Source organism: Sus scrofa, chromosome 6 (assembly GCF_000003025.6).
Source record: "Sus scrofa isolate TJ Tabasco breed Duroc chromosome 6, Sscrofa11.1, whole genome shotgun sequence".
Classification (NCBI taxonomy): Eukaryota; Metazoa; Chordata; class Mammalia; order Artiodactyla; family Suidae; genus Sus; species Sus scrofa.
In genome coordinates, this window is record NC_010448.4 from 84,496,502 (window position 1) to 84,518,098 (window position 21,597).

Genomic DNA, 21,597 nt, shown 5'->3' on the forward strand with positions numbered 1-21,597 from the left:
TAATATTCAATAAACATTTTTCTCCTCATCCCCAACTTCTCCCCCATGTGTCCATCATTATTCTGAGAAATTTCACAAATGAGTGAAACATGATGGGCTGGAGAGATCCCACCTTGGCTTTCTAAGAGAAGCGTAGTCTAAGCTGATACCTGAAAGGTGGGTGTGAGGAGCTAGCTGGATTTGGAGGAGACAGGGAGAGAAAAAGCTCTAGATTAGAGGAACAGCGTATGAATGATGCATGAGAGAGTAGAAAGTACTCAGTTCAAGAGAACCGATGGTCACAGAACACAAGTGGAAGACAGTCACAGGATACGGGGTGAGGTTGATGAGGTGAGTGCAGGTGGGATGTTCCTATGAAGGATGCTGTAAGCTATGTTGAAGACTGTCCATTTTGTCCTAAGGGCAGTGGAGAGCCCCTCAGTGATCTTTACCATGGAGCAATATGATCAGACTTAAGTTGGTTTATTTTTTTTTTAATTAATCTTGGCTTCAAAACGAAGATTGCAGGTTTAAACTGGGAACAGCCAGACCACTTAAGAGCTAGTGGCAGTGATTCAAGAAGAGGAGATGGTAGGTTACCTGAACCTAGATAATGAATTTTTTTTTTTTTTTTTTTTTTTTTTTTTAGGGCCGCACCCCATGGTGTATGGAGGTTCCCAGGCTAGGGGGTCCAATTGGAACTGTAGCTGCTGGCCTACATCAGAGCTGCAGCAATGCAGGATCTGAGCCATGTCTGCGACCTACACCACAGCTCAAAGCAACACCAGATCCTTAACCCACTGAGTGAGGCCAGGGATCAAACCCTCAACCTCATGGTTCCTAGTCAGATTCATTTCTGCTGCGCCACGTTGGGAGCTCCTAGGTAATGATAATTTGGATGATGAGAAGTCAGAGAATTTTAAAGACATTAAGGAGGTAGGATTAATAGAATGACTGAATGTGAAAAGTTAGGAAAAGAGAGGAGTCAAGGATGAAAGTTAAGTTTCTGGTTGGCGGGTAAATTCACTGAGTGAGGGAGCAGTGGAAAAAGGACTCAGTTTGAGGGAAAAGATGATGAGCTTGGTTATGAATGTTCAGGAGCTACAGCCCATGTGTTATCTAGTGCTTTTGAGATAGGTAGTTTGAATACTTGGTCTGAGCTGAGGTACACATTGGAGATGTTGATTTGGGAGCAGTGAGCAGCATTAGATTGGGACAATGATAACGAGCTGTGATTGTCTTTGAGAAGTGTGTATAGAGTAGGAAGAAAGCCTAGGATAGAGCCATAACGAAAACCAATATAAGGGCCAGTTGGACAAAGAGTATGCAAATACTATCAGAAAAGAGCAACCAGAGGAGCAGGAAGGAAAACAGAAAGGGGATGTCACAGAACCCAGAGTAGGATTTCATTGAGGAAGGAGTGGTCAGCACTATCGTATACTGCCAGGGACCAAGTAAAGTAAGGACTGAGAAGTGCCCATTAATTTAGGGCAAGGAAGCCACAGTGGTGACCACCTTGGCAAAGGTCATTTTTGTGGTATAGCTGGAAGTGGGTTGAGGAATTATTGGGAAGTGAGGAGGTAAAAATATCAAGTAGAGACTATCCTTTCAGTATGGCTGTGAAGGGGAAGAGAAATGAAAGGCCTGGGCTAGATGTAGATTTGGCATCAAGGGAGGACTTTTTAGAGAAATTTGAGTATGTTTAATCCCAAGGGGAAAGAATCAGTAGGGAAAGGGAAAGGTGAAGATGTAGGAAAGCTAGAAGAACATCAGGTCTTGGGGTTTTGTCAGGTAAATATTGTATAAGAGAACCACTGTAGTAATGAATCATGGATTCCTAGGGGGATGAGGTAGAGAGCATGTAAGGAGAGAACAGAGTGACTGACCAGACTTGGAGGACTTGCTAAGGATGAGAAGTCACAGAGGAATGCCGTATGCTCGCTCTCTCTCTCTCTCTCTCTCTCTCTCTCTCTCTCTCTCGCTCTCTCTCTCTCTCTCTCTCTCTCTTTTTTTTTTGTCTTTTTGGTATTTCTTGGGCCACTCCTGCGGCATATGGAGGTTCCCAGGCTAGGGGTGGAATTGGAGCTGTAGCTGCCGGCCTACGCCAGAGCCACAGCAATGCAGGATCCGAGCTGCGTCTGCGACCTACACCACAGCTCACGGCAACACCAGATCGTTAACCCACTGAGCAAGGGCAGGGATCGAACCCGCAACCTCATGGTTCCTAGTCCGATTCGTTACCACTGCGCCACGACGGGAACTCCCGTATGCTCTCTTTATACTTATTAATATATCTTGGAAATCACTCAGATCAGTTCATAGTGTTTTTTTTCACAGCTGCATAATACTCTAGTGTATAGATAAACCAAGATTTATTCAATGAATTTCCCCATGTATGGGCTCTTAGTGTTGTTTCTAATAGTTTATAATTATAATATCATAATGAATAACCTTGGGCATATTTTTTTTTTTATTGCTGGAGATGAATCTTCAGGGTAAAAGCCTAGAAGTGAAAGTGCTGACCAAAGGGTAAATGCAGTTTTGTTAGATATTGCCAAATTTCCCTCTGAGAAGTTGCACCCTTTTGCCTTCCTGGTAGTGATGCATGACAGTGCCTGTTTCTCCACAACTCACCAACAGACCGTGTGGTTAAGATTTTGAATTTTTTACCATTCTGATAGATGAAAAATGGTATCTCAATATCCTTTTAAGTTACATTTCTCGTATGAATGAAATCGAATATCCATATATTTAAGGGCTATTTTAATATAATATTGCCAAAGGAGGGATAATTGGAATTTATATATGTACCTACATGTTTTTGCAAATTAAGCATAGAATGGATAAGCAGAAACTAATGAAGAGAATAAACCTTTAGGGGATAGAAAGCATAGGGTGGAGGGGTAGAGAAAAGGGAATAGCTCTTCTGAATCTTTTTGTAGAGTTTTTACTTTTATAACCACATTGAGGTAAAATTAAGTCAGCAAAGTTGGGAAGGGGTAATTTCAAGTAAATTTTCTTTCTTTTTTTTTAGGGCCACACCCTCTGCATAGGGAGGTTCCCACGCTAGGGGGGTCGAATCGGAGCCACAGCCACAGCAACACAAGATCTAAGCTGTGTCTGTGACCTACACCACAGCTCATGGAAATGCCAGATCCTTAACCCACTGAGCGAGGTCAGTGATCGAACCCGCATCCTCATGGATCCTAGTTGGGTTCGTTAACCTCTGAGCTACAAAGAGAACTCCTAACTCAAGTAATTTGTGAACATGGTACTCACTGTATATTCTAAGGACAAATACACTAAAGAAATCTTGATTGAGTTCTAGTTAGTAGATTTGTCATTTGTAGTGGTATTGTAGCAATTCTGTTAACTATTTTATGTGTATTGTAGAATTGATCAAATGAGTAAATATATCAGTGTTGTTGGGATAAAATATCAATGTTAATATATAATAAATATATTTACAATATTGATATGATATATCAATGTTATTTTCACACAGTGAGAAGGGAAATTCAAATATGGAATAGGGAAAGGCAAAGAAGAACTCTGAGGTACTAGACCGGAATCAGTATCAGTATAAACTCATGGTTTTAAAATATGTTTGGTGTGGTTTTTTTGTTTTTTGGTTTATTTTTGTCTTTTTAGGGCTGTGCCCGTGGCATATGAAGGTTCCCAGGCTAGGGTCTAATCGGAGCTGTAGCCACCAGCCTCCGCCAGAGCCACAGCAACTCGGGATCCAAGCCATGTCTGCGACCTACACCACAGCTCACGGCAATGCCGGATCCCCAGCCCACGGAGCAAGGCCAGGGATGGAACCCGCAACCTCATGGTTCCTAGTTGGATTCGTTTCCACTGCGCCACAATGGGAACTCCAGTATTTTTTAATATAAATATATATGTTATTTCCAACTCTGTCTTCTGAAATGGTCCAGAAGCGGTGCTCCCTCAATAACTATGTGTTACTATTTTCCAAATACCATTCCTCACTAAAAGGAACCAGAGGTCTTGGAGGAATAATTGACCTAGGTCTGAGACATACACAATGAGTATGTCTGAGTATACACAATGAGCTTACAGCATCTTATGGCAGAAAATCAACAGAAAGTAAAGAATTAAAAACGATAGGGGAGTTCCCATTGTGGCGCAGCGGAAACAAATCCAGCTAGGAACCATGAGGTTGCTGGTTCGATCCTTGGCCTCGCTCAGTGGGTTAAGGATCTGGCGTTGCTGTGGCTGTGGTGTAGGCTGGCAGCTACAGCTCCGATTAGACCCCTAGCCTGGGAGCCTGGGAATCTCCATATGCCGCGAGTATGGCCCTCAAAAGACAAAAAAAAAAAAAAAAAAAAAAAAAAAAAATGACGGGGACATATCATAAGGATATAGAAGCCAACTCTCAGGGCATGCTACTGGCCAAATGTGTGGCAATTTGAGCATCAGGATGAATAATGACAGTAACAATTAAAACCCACTGAATAGGAGTTCCCACTGTGGCTCAGCAGGTTAAGAACCCAACATAAAGTCAGTGAGAATGTGGGTTTGATCCCTGGCCTTGCTCAATGGGTTGAGGATCTGGTGTTGGTGAAAGCTGCGGCATAGGTCACAGATGCAGCTCGGATCCCATGTTGCTGTGGCTGTAGTGTAGGCTGGCAGCTGCAGCTCTGATTTGACCCCTAGCCCAGAAACTTCCATATGCCACAGGTGCAGCTGTAAGAAGATTAAATAAATAAATAAATCCCACTGAATAAAAAAAATACCTGAGTTTGCATTGGTAAGAGAGAAAGGAAGAGAAAGAAGGAGGGGGGAGAGAGAGAGGGGGAAAAAAAACCACTTTATTCTAGTAGGTTAGCAACCACTAAATGAAGATATGGGGAGTTCCTGCCATGGTGTAGCGGGAACAGTCCGACTAGGAACCATGAGATTGTGGGTTTGATCCCTGGCCTCGCTCAGTGGGTTAAGGATCTGATGTTGCTGTGGCTGTGGCGTAAGCCAGCAGCTGTAGCTCTGATTCCACCCCTACCTAGCCTGGGAACCTCCATATGGTGTGGGTGTGGTCCTAAAAAAAACAAAAACAAAGAAAAGAAAAAAAATGAAGATATGATAAAGTTGGAAAAATCACCATTTTATAACCGTCATACCACATCACACTAGTAATTGATTCAGACAAGAATAATCAATGAGTGGTTGAAACTGTTGGGTGGAAGTTTGGTGGAGGACAGGATATCTGCACAATGTAAAAGTATTCCTCACAGATAGCAAAGGGGGAAATAGTAATATTAGATTAGAGAAACCTGGTAGATACCACCATAACATCAGATGCCCCTTGATAGTGTGCATTGAGGACACAAGATCACTTAGGTAGTATTTCTTTTGTTTGTTTTTATTTTTTTGGGGTGGCACCCTCTGTGTATGGAGGTTCCCAGACTAGGGGTCAAATCAGAGCTGTAGCTGCCAGCCTACACCACAGCCACAGCAACACCGGATCCTTAACCCACTGAGCGAGGCCAGGGATTGAACCTGTGTCCTTGTAAATGCTAGTCTATTTGTTTCTGCTGAGCCACAGTGGGAACTCCCTCTTCTGACAAAATGTATGACCTAAAACTAATCACAAGGAAATAATCAGACATATCCAAATCAAGAGGCATTTTTCTTTAGAAGTGTCAATGTTTAAAAAAAAAAAAAAAAAAGGCTGAGGAACTGTTCCAGATTAAAGGAGACCAAAAAGAAAGTGACAACTGAATGCAATATGTGATCCTGGGTTGGATATTGAGAAATCAAAATCAAAAGAATAATATTAGGACAGATAGTGAAATGTGAATATATACTGTATGTTGAATAATAGTACTATATAAATGTCAAGTTTACTGATTTTGTTAAATATTCTCTGGTTAAATAATAGAATGACCTCATTCTTTGAAATACACACTGAAATAAGTATGTAAAGGGTCCTGAAGTCTGCAGGTTATTCCTAAATGGTTCAGGGGAGAGAGAGAGAAGGAAGGAGGAGGAGAGAAAGAAAGCAAATGTGGCAGTGTTAGCAATGAATCAGGGGAAAGCTATATATGGGTGTTTTTGTACTATTCTTTCACCTTTTTGTATGTTTGAAATTGTTTCAAAATAGAAAGTTAAAAGTGTTCATTAAGAAAATACGAAGAATTATTGTAGTGACAGCATCTGAGTAAGAGAGCCAGAAGGGAGGTTGAGATGAGAGGATTTCGGTTTAATGCTAATTAGGGCAAATTCTAAGATGTTCTGGTATATAGACTAAATCACTTCTTCATATTCCTTGGACTTCTTTGCTGAGCGTTCCACATTCTCCTTTAGTGACATACACTAGCTCATCTTGTCTCAGTGAGTTTTATTGTCATAACCAGACAGGAGCCAAATATCCTGGGATTTCCATTTGCGGCCCGCAGTCCTCGCTTTGGGGCAGAGGGTATTTGCTTTCAGCATCACCAGGATCTTTCAAGTCCACCTTAAAGTTCTTAGCACACTTTGATCCATTCTGTTTCTTTCACTTGTGGGCTTTCTTGTCACCGTGTTAGGCATGAACACTGACTGAGAGGGACAGAAAAGTAACCTTACGAATAAGGAGAGTAAAACAGTGTTTCCAAGATCACATAAGTGGTAGAAATAAGATTAATAAGATTTCTATCAGGCTTGTCTGGCTTCAGAGTTCATATTCTTTCTACATCAAGCACGTGTCCACTTTTTTTTTTTAAAGGACTTAACAAGGAGTTCCCATTGTGGCTCAGTGGAAACAAACCCAGATAGTTTCCATGATGATGCAAGTTCAATCAATGGCCTTGCTCAGTGGAGGAAGGATCTGGCGATCCTGTGAACTGAGGTTTAGGTCAAAGACACAGGATCTAGTGTTGCTGTGGCTGTGGTGTAGGCCTCAGCTGTAGCTCTGACTCAACCCCTAGCCTAGGAACTTCCATATACCACAGGTGCAGCCCTAAAAAGCAAAAAAAAAAGAAAGAAAGAAAGAAAGTTAAAGGGCTTAACAAACAGTTCTTAGCTTGGAGGATTTATTCTCTTCCTTTATTAGTTTTCTTAATATTGTCCTTAAACAAATTACAAACATTATATATCTAACCATCACAATCTGACTTGATTGCTTTTTATTTTAGGGTTTTTTTGGTTGGTGGTTTTTTTTTTTTTTTTTTTTTTTTTTTTTTGGCTTTTTGCCATTTCTTGGGCTGCTCCCTCGGCATATGGGGGAGGTTCCCAGGCTAGGGGTCTAATCAGAGCTGTAGCCACCGGCCTATGCCACAGCCACAGCAGCACAGGGATCTGAGCCACGTCTGCAACCTACACCACAGCTCACGGCAACGCCGGATCGTTAACCCACTGAGCAAGGGCAGGGACCGAACCCGCAACCTCATGGTTCCTAGTCGGATTCGTTAACCACTGTGCCACGACGGGAACTCCCTATTTTTAGTTTTGTTTCTTGTATAATTTGAATATAAATTCACTGGAAACAAGTCATACCAAACTAGATTGGTTTTCTCTTTGAATGTATTTGGCATAATAGACCACAACAGTTTCATAGTGTATCCTGATTCGAACAAAGACTTGTCAAGGTTTTTTACAATACCAGTTTACAGTAAATTGGATAACAAGTAAATAGTCCCCTCAGAGAAAAAGATGAAGAGACCTGATTTTATGAGAGATTTCAAGGACTGTCCTTTAGATCAGGGGTCAACAAATCATGACCTGCAGGCCAAATCCAGCCTACTACTTATTTTTTGACATGGTTTTTTTATTTTTTATTTTATGTAAGTGTATGATGCAATGTTTTTTTGTTGTTGGTTTTTTTTTTAACATATTCAGAGTTGTGCAACTATCACCATCACCTAATTCCAGACATATTCATCACTCCAGAATAGAAACCTTTTACCCATATTATCAATTACTCCCCATCCCATACCTTGGCTCCACCCGTGGCAAACACTAATCTATTTTCTGTCTCTATGGATTTTCATATTCTGGATACTTCATATAAATGGCATAGTACAATTTGTAGCTTTTTGTATCTGATTTCTTTCACTTAGCATGATGATTCAAGATTCATGTATAATGTATCATGAATCATACTTCATTCCTTTTTATGGCCAAATAATAATCCATTATATGGATATACCACATTTTGTTTATGTAGTCATCACTTGGTGGACATTTTGGTTGTTTCTACAGTTTGGCTATTATGAATAACATTGCTGTGAACATTTATGTACAAGTTTTTGTATGAACATATATTTTCAGTTCTCTTAGCTGTATACCTAAGAGTGGAATTTCTGTGTAATACGGCAACTCTGGGTTTAATTTTTTGAGGAACTGCCAAACCATTTTTCAAAGTTGCACCACCATTTTACATCCCCACTAGAAATGTATGAAGGTTCCAGTTTATTTTTATTTTATTTTTTTGTCTTTTTAGGGCTGCACCTGTGGCATATGGAGGTTCCCAGGCTAAGGGTCCAATCGGAGCTACAGCTGCTGGCCTACACCACGGCCACAGCAACACAGGATCCGAGCTACGTCTGCAACCTACACCACAGCTCAGTGCAACACCGGATCCTTAACCCACTGAACGAGGCCAGGGATTGAACCTGAGTCCTCATGGATACTAGGCAGATTTGTTTCCACTGAGCTAGGATGGGAATTCCTAACTGAGTTATCTTTTTATTGTTGAGTTATAAATAAGAGTTCTTTATATATCCTGGATAATAGATCCTTATCAGATACATGACTTAAAGTTTTTTTCTCCCATTCTGTGGGTTTTTTCATTTTCTTAATAGTTCCTTTGACACACAATTTTTATTTATTTTTATTATTTATTTATTTATTTTGTCGTTTCTAGGGCCGTATCTGCGGCATATGGAGGTTCCCAGGCTAGGGGTCAAATCGGAGCTGTAGCCGCTGGCCTGCGCCAGAGCCACAGCAACTCGGGATCCGAGCTGTGTCTACAACCTACACCACAGCTCATGGCAACGCCAGATCCTTAACCCACTGAGCAAGGGCAGGGATCGAACCCGCAACCTCATGGTTCCTAGTCAGATTCATTAACCACTGCTCCACGATGGGAACTCCCACAATTTTTAATTTTAATGAAGCCCAAATTATTTTTTCTTTTTTCAGTTATGCTTTTTTGTCATATGTAAGAAACTGTTGCCTAAAATAGGATCACAAAGATTTATACCTGGTTTTTTTGCTAAGAGTTTAATAGTTTTAGATCTTTGATCCATGTGGGATTTTTTTTTAATTTTATTGGAGTGTAGTTGACTTACAATGTTGTGTTAGTTTCAGGTGTACAGCAAATTGAATCACTTCTGTAAAACACATATATCCATTCTTTTTCAGATTCTTTTCCCATACAGGTTATTACAGAATATTGAGTAGATTTCTGTGTGCTATGCCATAGGTCTTTGTTACTTATCTGTTTTATGTGTAGTACTGTGTATTGTTAATCCCAACCTCCTATTTATCTCTACCCCCAACATTTCCCCATTGGTAGCCATAAGGTTGGTTTCTAAGTCTTTGAGACTATTTCTGTTTTATAAGTTCTTTTGTATTATTTTTTTATTAAATTCCACATATTAGTGATCTCATGATATGTGTTTTTCTCTGACCTACTTCACTTAGTAAAAGAAATTAGGGAAATAATCCCATTTACAGTCACATCAAAGAGAATAAAATACCTAGGAATAAATCTATCTGAAGAGGCAAAGACCTATACTCTGAAAACTATAAAACACTGATGAAGGAAATCGAAGATAACACAAACAAACGGAAAGTACCATTTTCTGGATTGGAAGAATCAGTATCATCCAAATGACTATATTACCCAAGGCAGTCTACAGATTCAGTGCAATCCCTATTAAATTACCAATAGCATTTTTCACAGAAAAAAATTTAATTTATATGGAAACACAAAATTTTGATTTACATGGAAACACAAAAGACCCCAAATAGCCAAAACAATCTTGAGAAAGAAAAACAGAGCTGGAAGAATTAGGCTTCCTGACTTCAGACTATACCACAGAGCTTCTGTTATCAAAACAGTATGGGGAGTTCCCATCGTGGCCCAGTGGTTAACGAATCCGACTAGGAACCATGAGGTTGCGGGTTCGGTCCCTGCCCTTGCTCAGTGGGTTAACGATCCGGCGTTGCCATGAGCTGTGGTGTAGGTTGCAGACACGGCTCGGATCCCGCATTGCTGTGGCTCTGGTGTAGGCCGGTGGCTACAGCTCCGATTCAACCCCTAGCCTGGGAACCTCCATATGCCGCGGGAGCGGCCCAGGAAATAGCAACAACAACAACAAAAAGAGAGACAAAAGACAAAAAAAAAAAAAAAAAAAAAAAAAACAGTATGGTACTAGAGTTCCCATCGTGGCTCAGTGGAAACAAATCTGACTAGTATCCAAGAAGATGAAAATTCCATCCCTGGCCTCGCTCACTGGGTTAAGGATACAGCATTGCCATGACCTGTGGTATAGGTCGCAAACACGGCTCAGATCCCACATTGCTGTGGCTGTGGTGTAAGCTGGCAGTTGCAGCTCTGATTTGACCCCTAACCTAGGAACCTCCATATGCCACAGGTGCAACCCTAAAAGACCAAAAAAAAAAAACCAAACAGTATGGTATTGACACAAAAACATAAATATAGATCAGTGGAACAACATAGAAAGCCCAGAAATAAATCCACACACCTATGGTAAATTAATCCATGACAAAGGAGGCAAGAATATACAATGGATTAATTTTTATATATAGTGTCATGTAGGGGCCCAGCTTCATTCTTTTACATGTAGGTATTCAGTTATTCCAGCACCATTTGTTGAAAAGACTGTTCTTTCCCCCATTGAATTGTGGCACTCTTGTTGGAAACAATTTGTGTTAGTTCTTTATGTCAGTACTACACTATTTTGATTACTGTAGCTTTGTTGTAAATTTTGAGATTGGGAAGTATGAGTCTTCTAACTTTTTCTTTTTCAGGATCGTTTTGGCTATTTTGTGTCCCTTGTATTTTCACATGAGTTTTATGTTCAGCTTGTGAATTTCAGCAGAGAACACAGATGGGATTTTGATAGGAATTGGGTTGAATCTATAGTTACTCCCCCTCCCGCCCCCACTGCATATGGACGTTCCCGGGCCAGGGATTGAATTCTGAGCCACAGCTACGACCCAAACTTCAGGTATAGGAATGCTGGATCCTTAATACTGCACTGTGCGTGGCTGGGGATCAAACCAGTGAGATCTGGAAGAACACACAGGCTGGCGAGAGCAGATATCTGAGGACTAGTTCTAGGAATGAGATCCAGCATTAACCAAAGCATGCTAGGCATGTTGCATATATTATTTGATCCCCACAGTAATCTCGTCAGGTTAACATTGTCATCATCTCCATTTCCAAATGAAATATCTGAGGCTCTGGGAAGCTTAGGTTGATTGCTCGTAGCCCTAGGAAGAGACCAAGCCAGAGCTGAACTCAGACAATTCTTTCACTTTACAATTCTGCCTTATATCCTCAGCTTCCTCTTGTAAAGAATACATCTGGACAGAAGGATCTCTAGTCCTTTGGGTTGTGCAGACTTCCTAGCTCTTTGCCTCTCTTTTTTTATTCCCTTAATTCAGTGAGCCCCAACTTTTTCCCCTAGCAAGAATGACTTTTATTATTTCCCCTTGTGGATCCCACATTTTGATAAACTGTTTTCTCCTAAATTGTGTTTGTTAATAATGTTTCTCATTTTAATGCATTTTTGCACACCGGGACTGCTCATCAGAGCTCCTGAGTAGCACTGGCTGTACTTAAAGTTACAACACAAATTTTATCTATTTCTAGTCAAATGCAAAAAATCATGACATTGTGCCTAGTCTGGGATGTCTAGTCACCTGTAAATGTTCTTTCTCCACTGGATTTTTAAAATACATCAATTCACAAAAATTGGAACTAACCTAAAAGTACAACATTAAGGTCAAGATGAATTCCTTTGGAGGAATATTCTTTAGCCATATGAAGTGCTTCTGAGATCATAGTAACCTGGAGAAAGGCTCATGTTTGGATAGAGGAGGAGAGGAGAAAACATCATCAGCTCCGTGAGAACAGGAGATGTGTCCCTCTGAGCCCAGTCCAGTACTGGCAGACACACAGCAGGCATTTAAGTTTTAGGGAGATACTGCGGAATTTGAAAAGGCTGTGTGACATCATAGTTAAGAAGCAGGCTCTAGAATCTCAGATATGGGTTCACATTCTTGTCATACAGTTTGTACAGTATGAGGTATTAACCTTTTCCTCATCTGGAAAATGAAAATAGTGATGCTGTTTCCATCACAAGGTAGTTGTAAAGTTTAATTCAAAGCACAAATGAAGGGTGCAATGTTGTCTCTGGTAGATGGTGAGATAGTATATATTAGCTACCACTAGCACTACTGTTATTGTTACCTCCCCCCACCTTTATTGAGGTATGATTTACATAAAAATAAAGTGCTAGGTCTCAAGTGTTGAGTTAGATGAATTTTGACACTTAGGCAACTACCACACCTACAGACAAGGTAGAAAATACTTCCATCCCCCTGGAAATTTCCATGGTGCCCTTTCCAGACAGTCACTTTTTCCTTCTGTTTCCATATAAGTTAGTTCCTTTTTATTTCTGAGTAGTAGTATACTATATGGATATACTATATTTGGTATATCCATTCTATTGATAACCCATTGGGCTTGTTTTCCGTTTGGGGCTTTAAAAATTAAACTATCTATGGTGGAATTTTTTTGCTTTTTAGGGCCACACCTGCCGCAGATGGAAGTTCCCAGGCTAGGGGTCAAATTGGAGTTGCAGCTGTAGGTCTACACCACAGCCATAGCAACACTGGATCTGAGCTGCATCTCTGACCTACACCACAGCTCTCTGTAACACCCGATCATTAACCCACTGAGTGAGGCCAAGGATCGAACCCATATCCTCATGGATACTAGTCAGGTTCATTTCCACTGAGACACAACTGGAACTCCATCTACGGATATATTCTTTTTTTTTTTTTCTGTTATCTTTTTAGGGCCACACCCATGGTGTATAAAAGTTCCCAGGCTAGGGGTTGAATCAGAGCTATAGCTGCCAGCCTGCACCACTGCCACAGCATTGCCAGATTGGAGCCATGTCTGGGACCTACACCACAGCTCATGGCAACGCCAGATCGTTAACCCACTGAGCGAGGCCAGGGATCAAACCGTCATCTTCTTGGATACTAGTTGAGATCGTTACCACTGAGCCATGATAGGAACTCCTGGATATTCTTAAACCAGTCTTTTATGTGGACAAATGTTTTCACTTGCCTTGAGTAAATATGTAAGGAATAGAATTGCTGGGTTATATGGTAGATATAAGCTTAACTTACAAACTGTTAACTAACAAACAGTTCTCTAAGGTGATAGCAGCAAGGAGGTCTGTCTTTAATATAGGTGGGAATAAGCGTAGCATTTGAGGTAGTCCAGGAAAGCCAAAGAATACTTTGAAGTCATATGGACCTAGATTCCAGTCTGGGGTCTGGTGTTTACCATTTATGAGACCATGGGTTAAGTCATTTAATATCTCTGAGACTTGGTCTTAACCTGTAAAAATGGAGTGATAATGAAATCATGTATATTAATATCTTGTATTCTACCCAGCAGCAGCATTTCAAAGTGGGGGCAGTAGTGCAGGCTTATAAGGGCATGGTTGTTAACTGTAAATCCATTTGTTTTTTTGTTGTTGCTGTTTTGTTTGGGTTTTATTGTTGTTTTGTGTTTTTTGGCCTTGCCCACGATATCTGGAAGTTCCTGGGCTAGGGACTGAGCCCAAGCCACAGCAATGACTGTGCTAAATCCTTAACCTCTAGGCTACCAGGGAACTCCAGAGTTCATTTGCCTTTTTTTTTTTTTTTTTTTTTCTTTTTTTGGCCACCCTGCAGCATATGGAGTTCCCAGGCCAGAGATCAGATCTAAGCCACAGTTGCAACCAAAGCCACACCTCCGGCAACATCAGATCCTTAACCCACTATGCCAGGCCAGGAATCAAACCTACATGCCAGCACTCCCAAGACAGCACCAATTCTCTTGCACCACATCAGAAACTCCTCCATTTGCTTTTTTTTTTTTTTTTTTTTTTTGGTCTTTTTGCCTTTTCTAGGGCTGCTCCCACGGCATATGGAGGTTCCCAGGCTATGGGTGGAATTGGAGCTGTAGCTGCCGGCTTACACCAGAGCCACAGCAGCAAGGGATCCTAGCCGCATCTGCAACCTACACCACAGCTCGTGGCAACGCCAGATTCTTAACCCACTGAGCAAGGCCAGGGATCGAACCCACAACCTCATGGTTCCTAGTCGGATTCGTTAACCACTCAGCCACGACGGGAACTCCCTCCATTTGCTTTTTATCATCATTATACACCTACAGTTGTAAGCTCTGTCAGTTATAAAATGCTTCTCCCTTCCTTCTTTTCCTTCCTTATACCATGCTACCTAGCAAATTATAGGAACTCATAATAAAGAGAATTATCAATATTTAATAAAGTTAAGCAGGAACTGAGAGGTTGTAATTTTGAACTTAAGTGAGATTTGAAACTTTTATTGTACGTTCCTTCTTAGTGCACTTTCTGGAGTTCCTGTTGTGGCTCAGCGAGTTTAGAACCTAACAAGTATCCATGTGGTTGTGGGTTTAATCCTTGGCCTCACTCAGTGGGTTAAGGATCTGGCGTTGCTGCAACCTGCGGTGTAAGCCACACATGCGGCTTAGATCTGGCGTTGCTGAGGCTGTACTGCAGGCTGGCAGCTGCAGTTCCAATTCCACCCCTAGCCTGGGAGCTTCTATATCCCTCGGTTGCAGCCCTAAAAAGAAAAAAATTTTTGAACTTTCTTTTTCTTCCAGGTCCCTGGTGTGCAAGGCTCACCCTAAGTAGAAACATTTCCAGGGTTCCAGGGAGGCACTTGGAGGTTTGTTCCTCTCAAGGGGCCATCTGTAAACAGTGCTTCCTCTTGATTCCTTTGCAAGTTTGAGGTTTTCTCCCCTTCTTTTTTACCCACTGTTTAATTCTCCTCTGTCACAGGCATGTTTTCTTCTATTGTATTCAACATAATTACAGATTGTGTTCTAACCTAAGCCAACCTTATTTGTCAAGGCCAAAATAAAGCCTCTTAAACACTCTGTGCCTTGTAAAGTAACTTCCCAAACACCTATTCTAACTTCTAACACCCTTTATTAATATTTTTTGTCAGTAGTTACTTTGTATTTTGATAGAATCAGGTTTGAGCTTTCTCTTTATGCTTTCTCCAACTTAAATGCCTCTGAGCTGCTGAATTGTTTTTTTACTATATAAAAATGAATTATAAGTATCATATTTGTCTTCTGTGGCCTGTCTTCTGTACTTTGGATGGCCTACTGATTTGAGGACAAATCTAGTAGTTCACGCATTTTTCAGACAGTCTTAAGAGCCTGAGCGTAGGTCCTGCTTCCTGACACCACTACTAGCTGTGCTTCATTAGCCACATTCAAGCAATTCTCTGACACCAGTAGAACTGCCTACACTTTAACTTAATCCCAACACTGTCTACCTGGAGACAGCATCAGATCTCACAGGTTAAGGGCTCAGTCCTATAAGACTAGCCTGCCACTCTGTACCCTCAACCCTACCTCATTTTACTTACTCAATTGCCGATTTATTCTAAAAGGCTATAATTCAGGAACAGCCAGATAGAATAGGTGCACAGGGCAAGGTATGTGGGAGGGAGTGCAGAGCGTCTAGCCCTCTCCCAAATGTGCACTCTCCCCAAATCTCCATGTGTTTACCAACCCAGAAGTTCTCCAAACCCTGCCCTTTGGGGTTTTTCCTTATATTGGCATGATCAATTAAATTGTTGGCGGTTGGTGATCAGCTCAGCCTCCACCCCTTCTCTCCTCCCTGGAGGTCAGGGGAGTAAGACTGAAAGTTCCAACATTCCAGTCCTACAGTTATTCCTCTGGCAACCAGCTTCCATCCTTAAGTGCATTCGAAAAAATCACTCCAGAAGTTCCTGTTGTGGTGCAGCAGTTAACGAATCCGACTAGGAACCATGAGGTTGTGGGTTCGATCCCTGGCCTCACTCAGTGGGTTAAGGATCCGGCATTGCTGTGGCTGTGGCATAGGCTGGCAGCTGTACCTCCAAATCGACCCTTAGCCTGGGAACTTCCATATGCTGCAGGTGCGGCCCTAGAAAGCAAAAAAAAAAAAAAAAAAAAAAAAAAAAAAAAATCATAACAAACTCAGGCGTAGTTGAAAGAAGTCTGTTATGAATATCACTCTTACTACTTAGGAAATTCCAATGGTCTTAGGAACTCTGTGTCAGAAATGGGGATGAAGCCTAAATATGTATTTCTTATATGTAAATGTAGAGATAAATAAATCACAGTGTCACAACAAATTACCTAACCACTCTGAGCATTGTTTTTCTTATCCATGAAATGAGTAATGATGCCTGTTTCTTAAACAAGATAATGGATATATAATGCTGTATTAGTGTCCTATTGATGCCACAACAAATTACCACGTATTTAGTGGTTTAGAACAACACAAATTTATTATCTTACAGTTCTATAGATCAGAAGTCTGACATGGGTCTCATCAGGCTGTAGTCTTGACAGGGCTATATGTTCCCTTCTGAAATCTGTAGAGTAGAATCTGTTTTCATATTCTTGCAATTCCTGGTTTCTAGAGACTACTGCATTTCTTGGCTCATGACCCCCTTCCATCTTCAGAACTGGCAGATCAGTTCCCTTTCACACCTACTTCTCTCTATTCTCTGCACCCAGGAGATGTTCTCTGATTTTAAGGACCATTATATTGGGCTCACTTGGATAATCCAGGATAATCTCCCCACCTCAAGGATTTTAACCTTAATCACACCTGCAGAGTCCCTTTTGCCACCCACTGTAATGTGTTCATGGGTTCCAGAGGATTAGGACATGGACATTTGTAAGTGGGCTGTTGTTCTGCCTATGACAAGTGCTAGGTGCTGTGCCTAGCTCTTTGTGAGCCCTCAGCATTCTGGGAAATTACAAGCTGAAGATGTGACCCCTGGACACAAGTAATTTAAAGCCTGGTGGGAAATTGAGATAGGTGAGGACAGAAATGATTCTGACCCAGAAAGAGTGACCAGAGTAATGTGTAGGGTTTCAACCAAGTGAGAGGCCTCAGGTTAGCAAGTGGTCTGGCAAGTTTGAATGGAGTGAATGTACTTAAGTGCAGGACCTGGAAATAAATGAGGTTCAACCCAGATGAGAATCATTATAGAACAGTGTGTGAGAGGGAATTAGATTTGTTCATCTCTCTCTCTTCCCACTAGTCCCACTGGACTCATTTGTTCATTATGCAGCAGATACATGCCAGGCGCTGTACTTGGCCTTGGGGATACAATGAACACAGTACATATACAAAGCCCACTTTCTCAGGACTCAGTCTGGTGAAGCACATAACCATGTCAACACAGAGCCATGATGTAGTATGACAGTAGGAGTCCACAGGAGGAGAAGGCCTCCCTCCCAAATTTACGGGACGGGAAAGGCATCTTGAGGAAAGTACCCATAAACTGTAACTGAAGACTGGATTAATGAGGCGGCTTTGAGCCACAAATAATAGCCCAACTCAAGTGACCTTAAAAAGTAATGAACAGACTGCAGTTTATCTATTCACTTCCACTTGTGTTGAGTTCTCCAGGAGAACCTCTAACTGGCTGTCTTTTTGTTGACTCCCCTAGGGTCACTCAGGATGTGTCAACTGCCTGGAGTGGAATGAGAAAGGAGAGTAAGTATGAGCTCTGGCACCTAGGGGGTGCTAGAGAAGGGTGTGTAGGCACTGGGAGAAGGGCTTTCTTTCCTCTTCGTAGATCTAAGGAAAAGAGTTGGGGAGTTCCCGTCGTGACTCAGTGGAAATGAATCAGACTAGGAACCATGAGGTTTCAGGTTCAGTCCCTGGCCTTGCTCAGTGGGTTAAGGATCCGGTGTTTCCGTGAGCTATGGTGTAGGTCGCAGATGCGGCTTGGATCTGGCATTGCTGTGGCTGTGGTGTAGGCTGGCGGCAACAGCTCCAATTGGACCCCTAGCCTGGGGACCTCCATATGCTGCGGGTGCGGCCCTAAAAAGCCAAAAAAAAAGAAAGAGTTGGACTTAAGTGAGGAGAGACTGTTGCTCTCTCCTATATACTTAAATGTAGTTCATCATTATCAATACACAGTTAAATAATGAATCCCAGACAGGTAAAGGTTGGTTGGGTGACCGTCCAAACCCCCCCCTTTTTTTTTTAATAAGATAATGCATTTAAGGAACAATGAGAAATTCTTAGGACAAATTAGAAGAGAATCAATCACTGTTTGAAGATAACCTTGCATTCTGTGACATCTCCTGTTCTTCAAGTTCAATCTGGCTTACGTCTTTATCAGCTGGGAAACATGGGATAGAGAAAAGGGGGCCCAGGAACTTGAGGTGAGGTCAAAACTGTTCCCCCTCTCTGCTTGCAGCTTGCTGGCCTCTGGTTCCGATGACCAGCACACAATTGTGTGGGACCCGCTGCACCACAAGAAGCTGCTCTCCATGCACACAGGACACACTGCAAATATCTTTTCTGTCAAGGTGAGCAGGATAAGCCACAGAGCAAGTGAACGTGTGACTGGGCTTTGCACATGGGTTGTGTTTGCATGTGTGTGTCCTCTGTACCCTGGGGTCACACACATCTTTGTGGTCTGAGTATCTGCTGGTGACTCATGAAACCCCATCTCTTTTCCATCCCTTAGAGCCTGGAGGCCAGCTCCAGGTGAATATATATGTGAGTGGTATGGTTCTGAGCATGAACTTCGATAGCAGACCAACCTGTGTTTGACTCCCTTACCTGCCTCCTGGAAGCTGTGTAAACTAGGCAGATCACTTGGCCTCTCTGAGCCTGTTTACCCATCTGCAAAAAGGAAGTAGCTAAGGAAAATAATCTACATTAATGAGTAAATGAGTAAATACATTTAAAAGGAAGGAAATAAATAATTTAATTAAAAAGAATTGATGTTACAGTTCAGTGTGACGATTGATAAAAAAAGTACCTGGCACAGGTGCTTTTAGCTCTTCTACCTTTCATAGGAAATGAGTCTGCTGATTTCTTAGTTGAGGGGAGCTGAGCTGAGGAGAGGCGAGGGAGATTTACAAGTGTCTTCAGACATCTGAAGACCTGTTATGTGGAAGTGACATGGAACTTTTCCCTTTTGCTCCCAGACCTAGAACTAGAGACTATAGGTCTACAGAAGCAAATGTGAGCCTGATGAAGGAAAGGGATATCTAATGCTTAGAGCTATCCGAAAAAGATAAAATGGGCCTTCTGAGGTTATGGTAAATATCCTAGCACTGAGGTGTTCTCCTCATTGGGAACTTTTTTTTTCTAGGGCCTCACCCTCAGCATATGGAAGTTCCCAGGCTAAGGGTCGAATCGGAGCTGCTGCTGCCGGCCTATACCACAGCCACAGCAATGCCATATCCTTGACACTGAGCGAGGCCAGGGATCAAACCCACATCCTCATGGATACTAATCTCCTTAAACCCTCTTTCCCAAGCTCTGATTCTCATCTGTTCCACGGAACAATCCTTGATGAATTTCTGTGATTTGAGAGACAGAACAGTGCTGGCTCACCTACTGCATGGTGAACAGAGACTGCTTTTTGCTCCTGAGAAATGTTAGGTCCAGTTTAAATCTGTGATGTCAGATAGAGGGAAGGGACCTAAGACATCAGTTTGGCGTCATAGAATATAAAATGTTTTGTTCGGAGACCAACACTGGACAATGGCCTTGATACTCCCTAATATTAAGACCTTGGGCAAGGCACTTATAGTCAGCCTCCTCTTCTTTTTTTCTTTTTCTTTTTCTTTTTTTTTTTTTTTTTTTAAGTTATGGAAAAGGGTTCCTCTCTCTTCTGGTAATAAAACACCACAGATTTATTTATTTAACACCCGAGCTCCCCCTGGTGGCAGGTACAGTGTGGGACGAGTGTGACCCAGCCATAAGCTCTTCCTAAGGGCTTGCCTGTTTTTTTCTGTTGTGCATGGAGTATATATTGTCTCCAAACAGGATCAAAGACTATTAGTTGTCTCTAGAAATTATTAAATTCCATCTCTTTCATCTAGCCCTTGTCCTAGTGGGCCATTAGAGAAGTGTATGTGGAAAGAGTGAATTGTTGCTCTTGGTGACCGTTTCAGTTAAGTGAGACTAGAGCTGTTTAAATGCAGAAAAAGATCCCCACCCACCATCCAGCCCTCATTCACCCTTATAGGTTGGAAGAAGCTTTTCAATTAAGGGAAAAAAAGATAATTCAATCTTTTGAACTCAAGAAAGAAGGGAAGAACTCAGCTAACAGCATAGCCAAGTATTTTTCTTCCTCAACACTGGTAGTAGAATGGTATACCTTTTTTAAAAAAAAAATATGTTAATCAAAATTAGGCTTGTGGCTATTTTGTCCTTGCCATGGGTAATCTGGAGTGTTTTGTTCTCAACTTCATCAGAATGATGGGGTTTTCCTTCTGTATAATAGCCACTTAGAGGTGTATTCTCCTGATGCTCAGCCCTTCCTCAAAGTCCAGTATTTGAGCCATTTCTGGCACTTGTCCTTATAAGGAGTACTACTCAGAGGATTTCTGCACAGGCCCCTTTTTTCTTTTAGAATTATTTCTCAGATGTGGAGGTTTTGGCTCAAAAGATAGAAATAGTTTCTGTCTTTGTTGCCTATTGCCAGATTGTTCTCCAGAAATATTTGAATCAATTTAAAACACCCCCTCCTTTAAAACACTGAAAGTCCTTTTCATTTTAAGACTAAATGTTTACTTAACCCCCAGGTTATTTATTTATTTATGTAAGTATTAATAAGATAAATCACATACCTGATGTCTGGCACATGGTAATTGCTTAGTAAGTGGTGACAGCTATGATTACCATCCATTCAACTCTTACCTGGGGAGAATCAGAGGAAGAGGGTTCCCTGCATAGTCTGGCTCAGCACAGCTCAGGACCACTCTGCCAGAGTAAAGGTGTACATCCTGATTTTGATCTTTAGGCCCATAGGCTGATGCTCAAGATCCAAAGCTTTCTTGGTGGATTGACTTGGGTGAGCTCATTGTCTTATCTGACCTGGAGAGGGAAAGAAGGTGTTAACAGTCCAGGCTAGTCTCCTTCCAAGGCCAACCCAACCCCCAACTCCTGCCAACCTCTTCTTCAATCTCTCCCGAGCAGTTCCTGCCTCACGCTGGGGACCGCATCTTGATCACGGGGGCAGCTGACTCCAAGGTGCACGTCCACGACCTGACAGTAAAGGAGACCATCCACATGTTTGGAGACCACACAAACCGGGTGAAACGCATCGCCACGGCACCCATGTGGCCCAACACGTTCTGGAGCGCTGCTGAGGATGGGCTTATCCGGTGAGGACCTGAGGCGTGGAGTGGGCCTGTGCCTCCCCTGTTGCTACTGCATGTCAGTTACTCCGTCCCATCTGCCCTGCAGCTTCCTTCCACAGGCCGGCTCCATCCTCCAGCAGAGTTCCGGCCTCACTTGTCTGCCCCGCACAGTTGTCTGTGGACAAACT

The 21,597-nt window shown here is 42.0% G+C and overlaps 1 protein-coding gene across 5 annotated transcripts in view; it reads left to right on the top strand.

Moving 5' to 3' along the window:
• The window catches only part of WDTC1 (WD and tetratricopeptide repeats 1), a 69,538-nt gene that overhangs the window by 28,970 nt on the left and 18,971 nt on the right, over window positions 1–21,597 (top strand). For all 5 annotated transcript variants that reach the window (XR_002344394.1, XR_002344393.1, XM_005656068.3 and 2 more), the window contains 3 exon segments: window positions 17,746–17,792; window positions 18,505–18,616; window positions 21,246–21,433. Coding sequence is in view for 3 of the 5 variants with exons in the window: in XM_005656068.3 (XP_005656125.1) it covers window positions 17,746–17,792; window positions 18,505–18,616; window positions 21,246–21,433 (347 nt within the window). In the remaining 2 variants the exon portion in view is untranslated.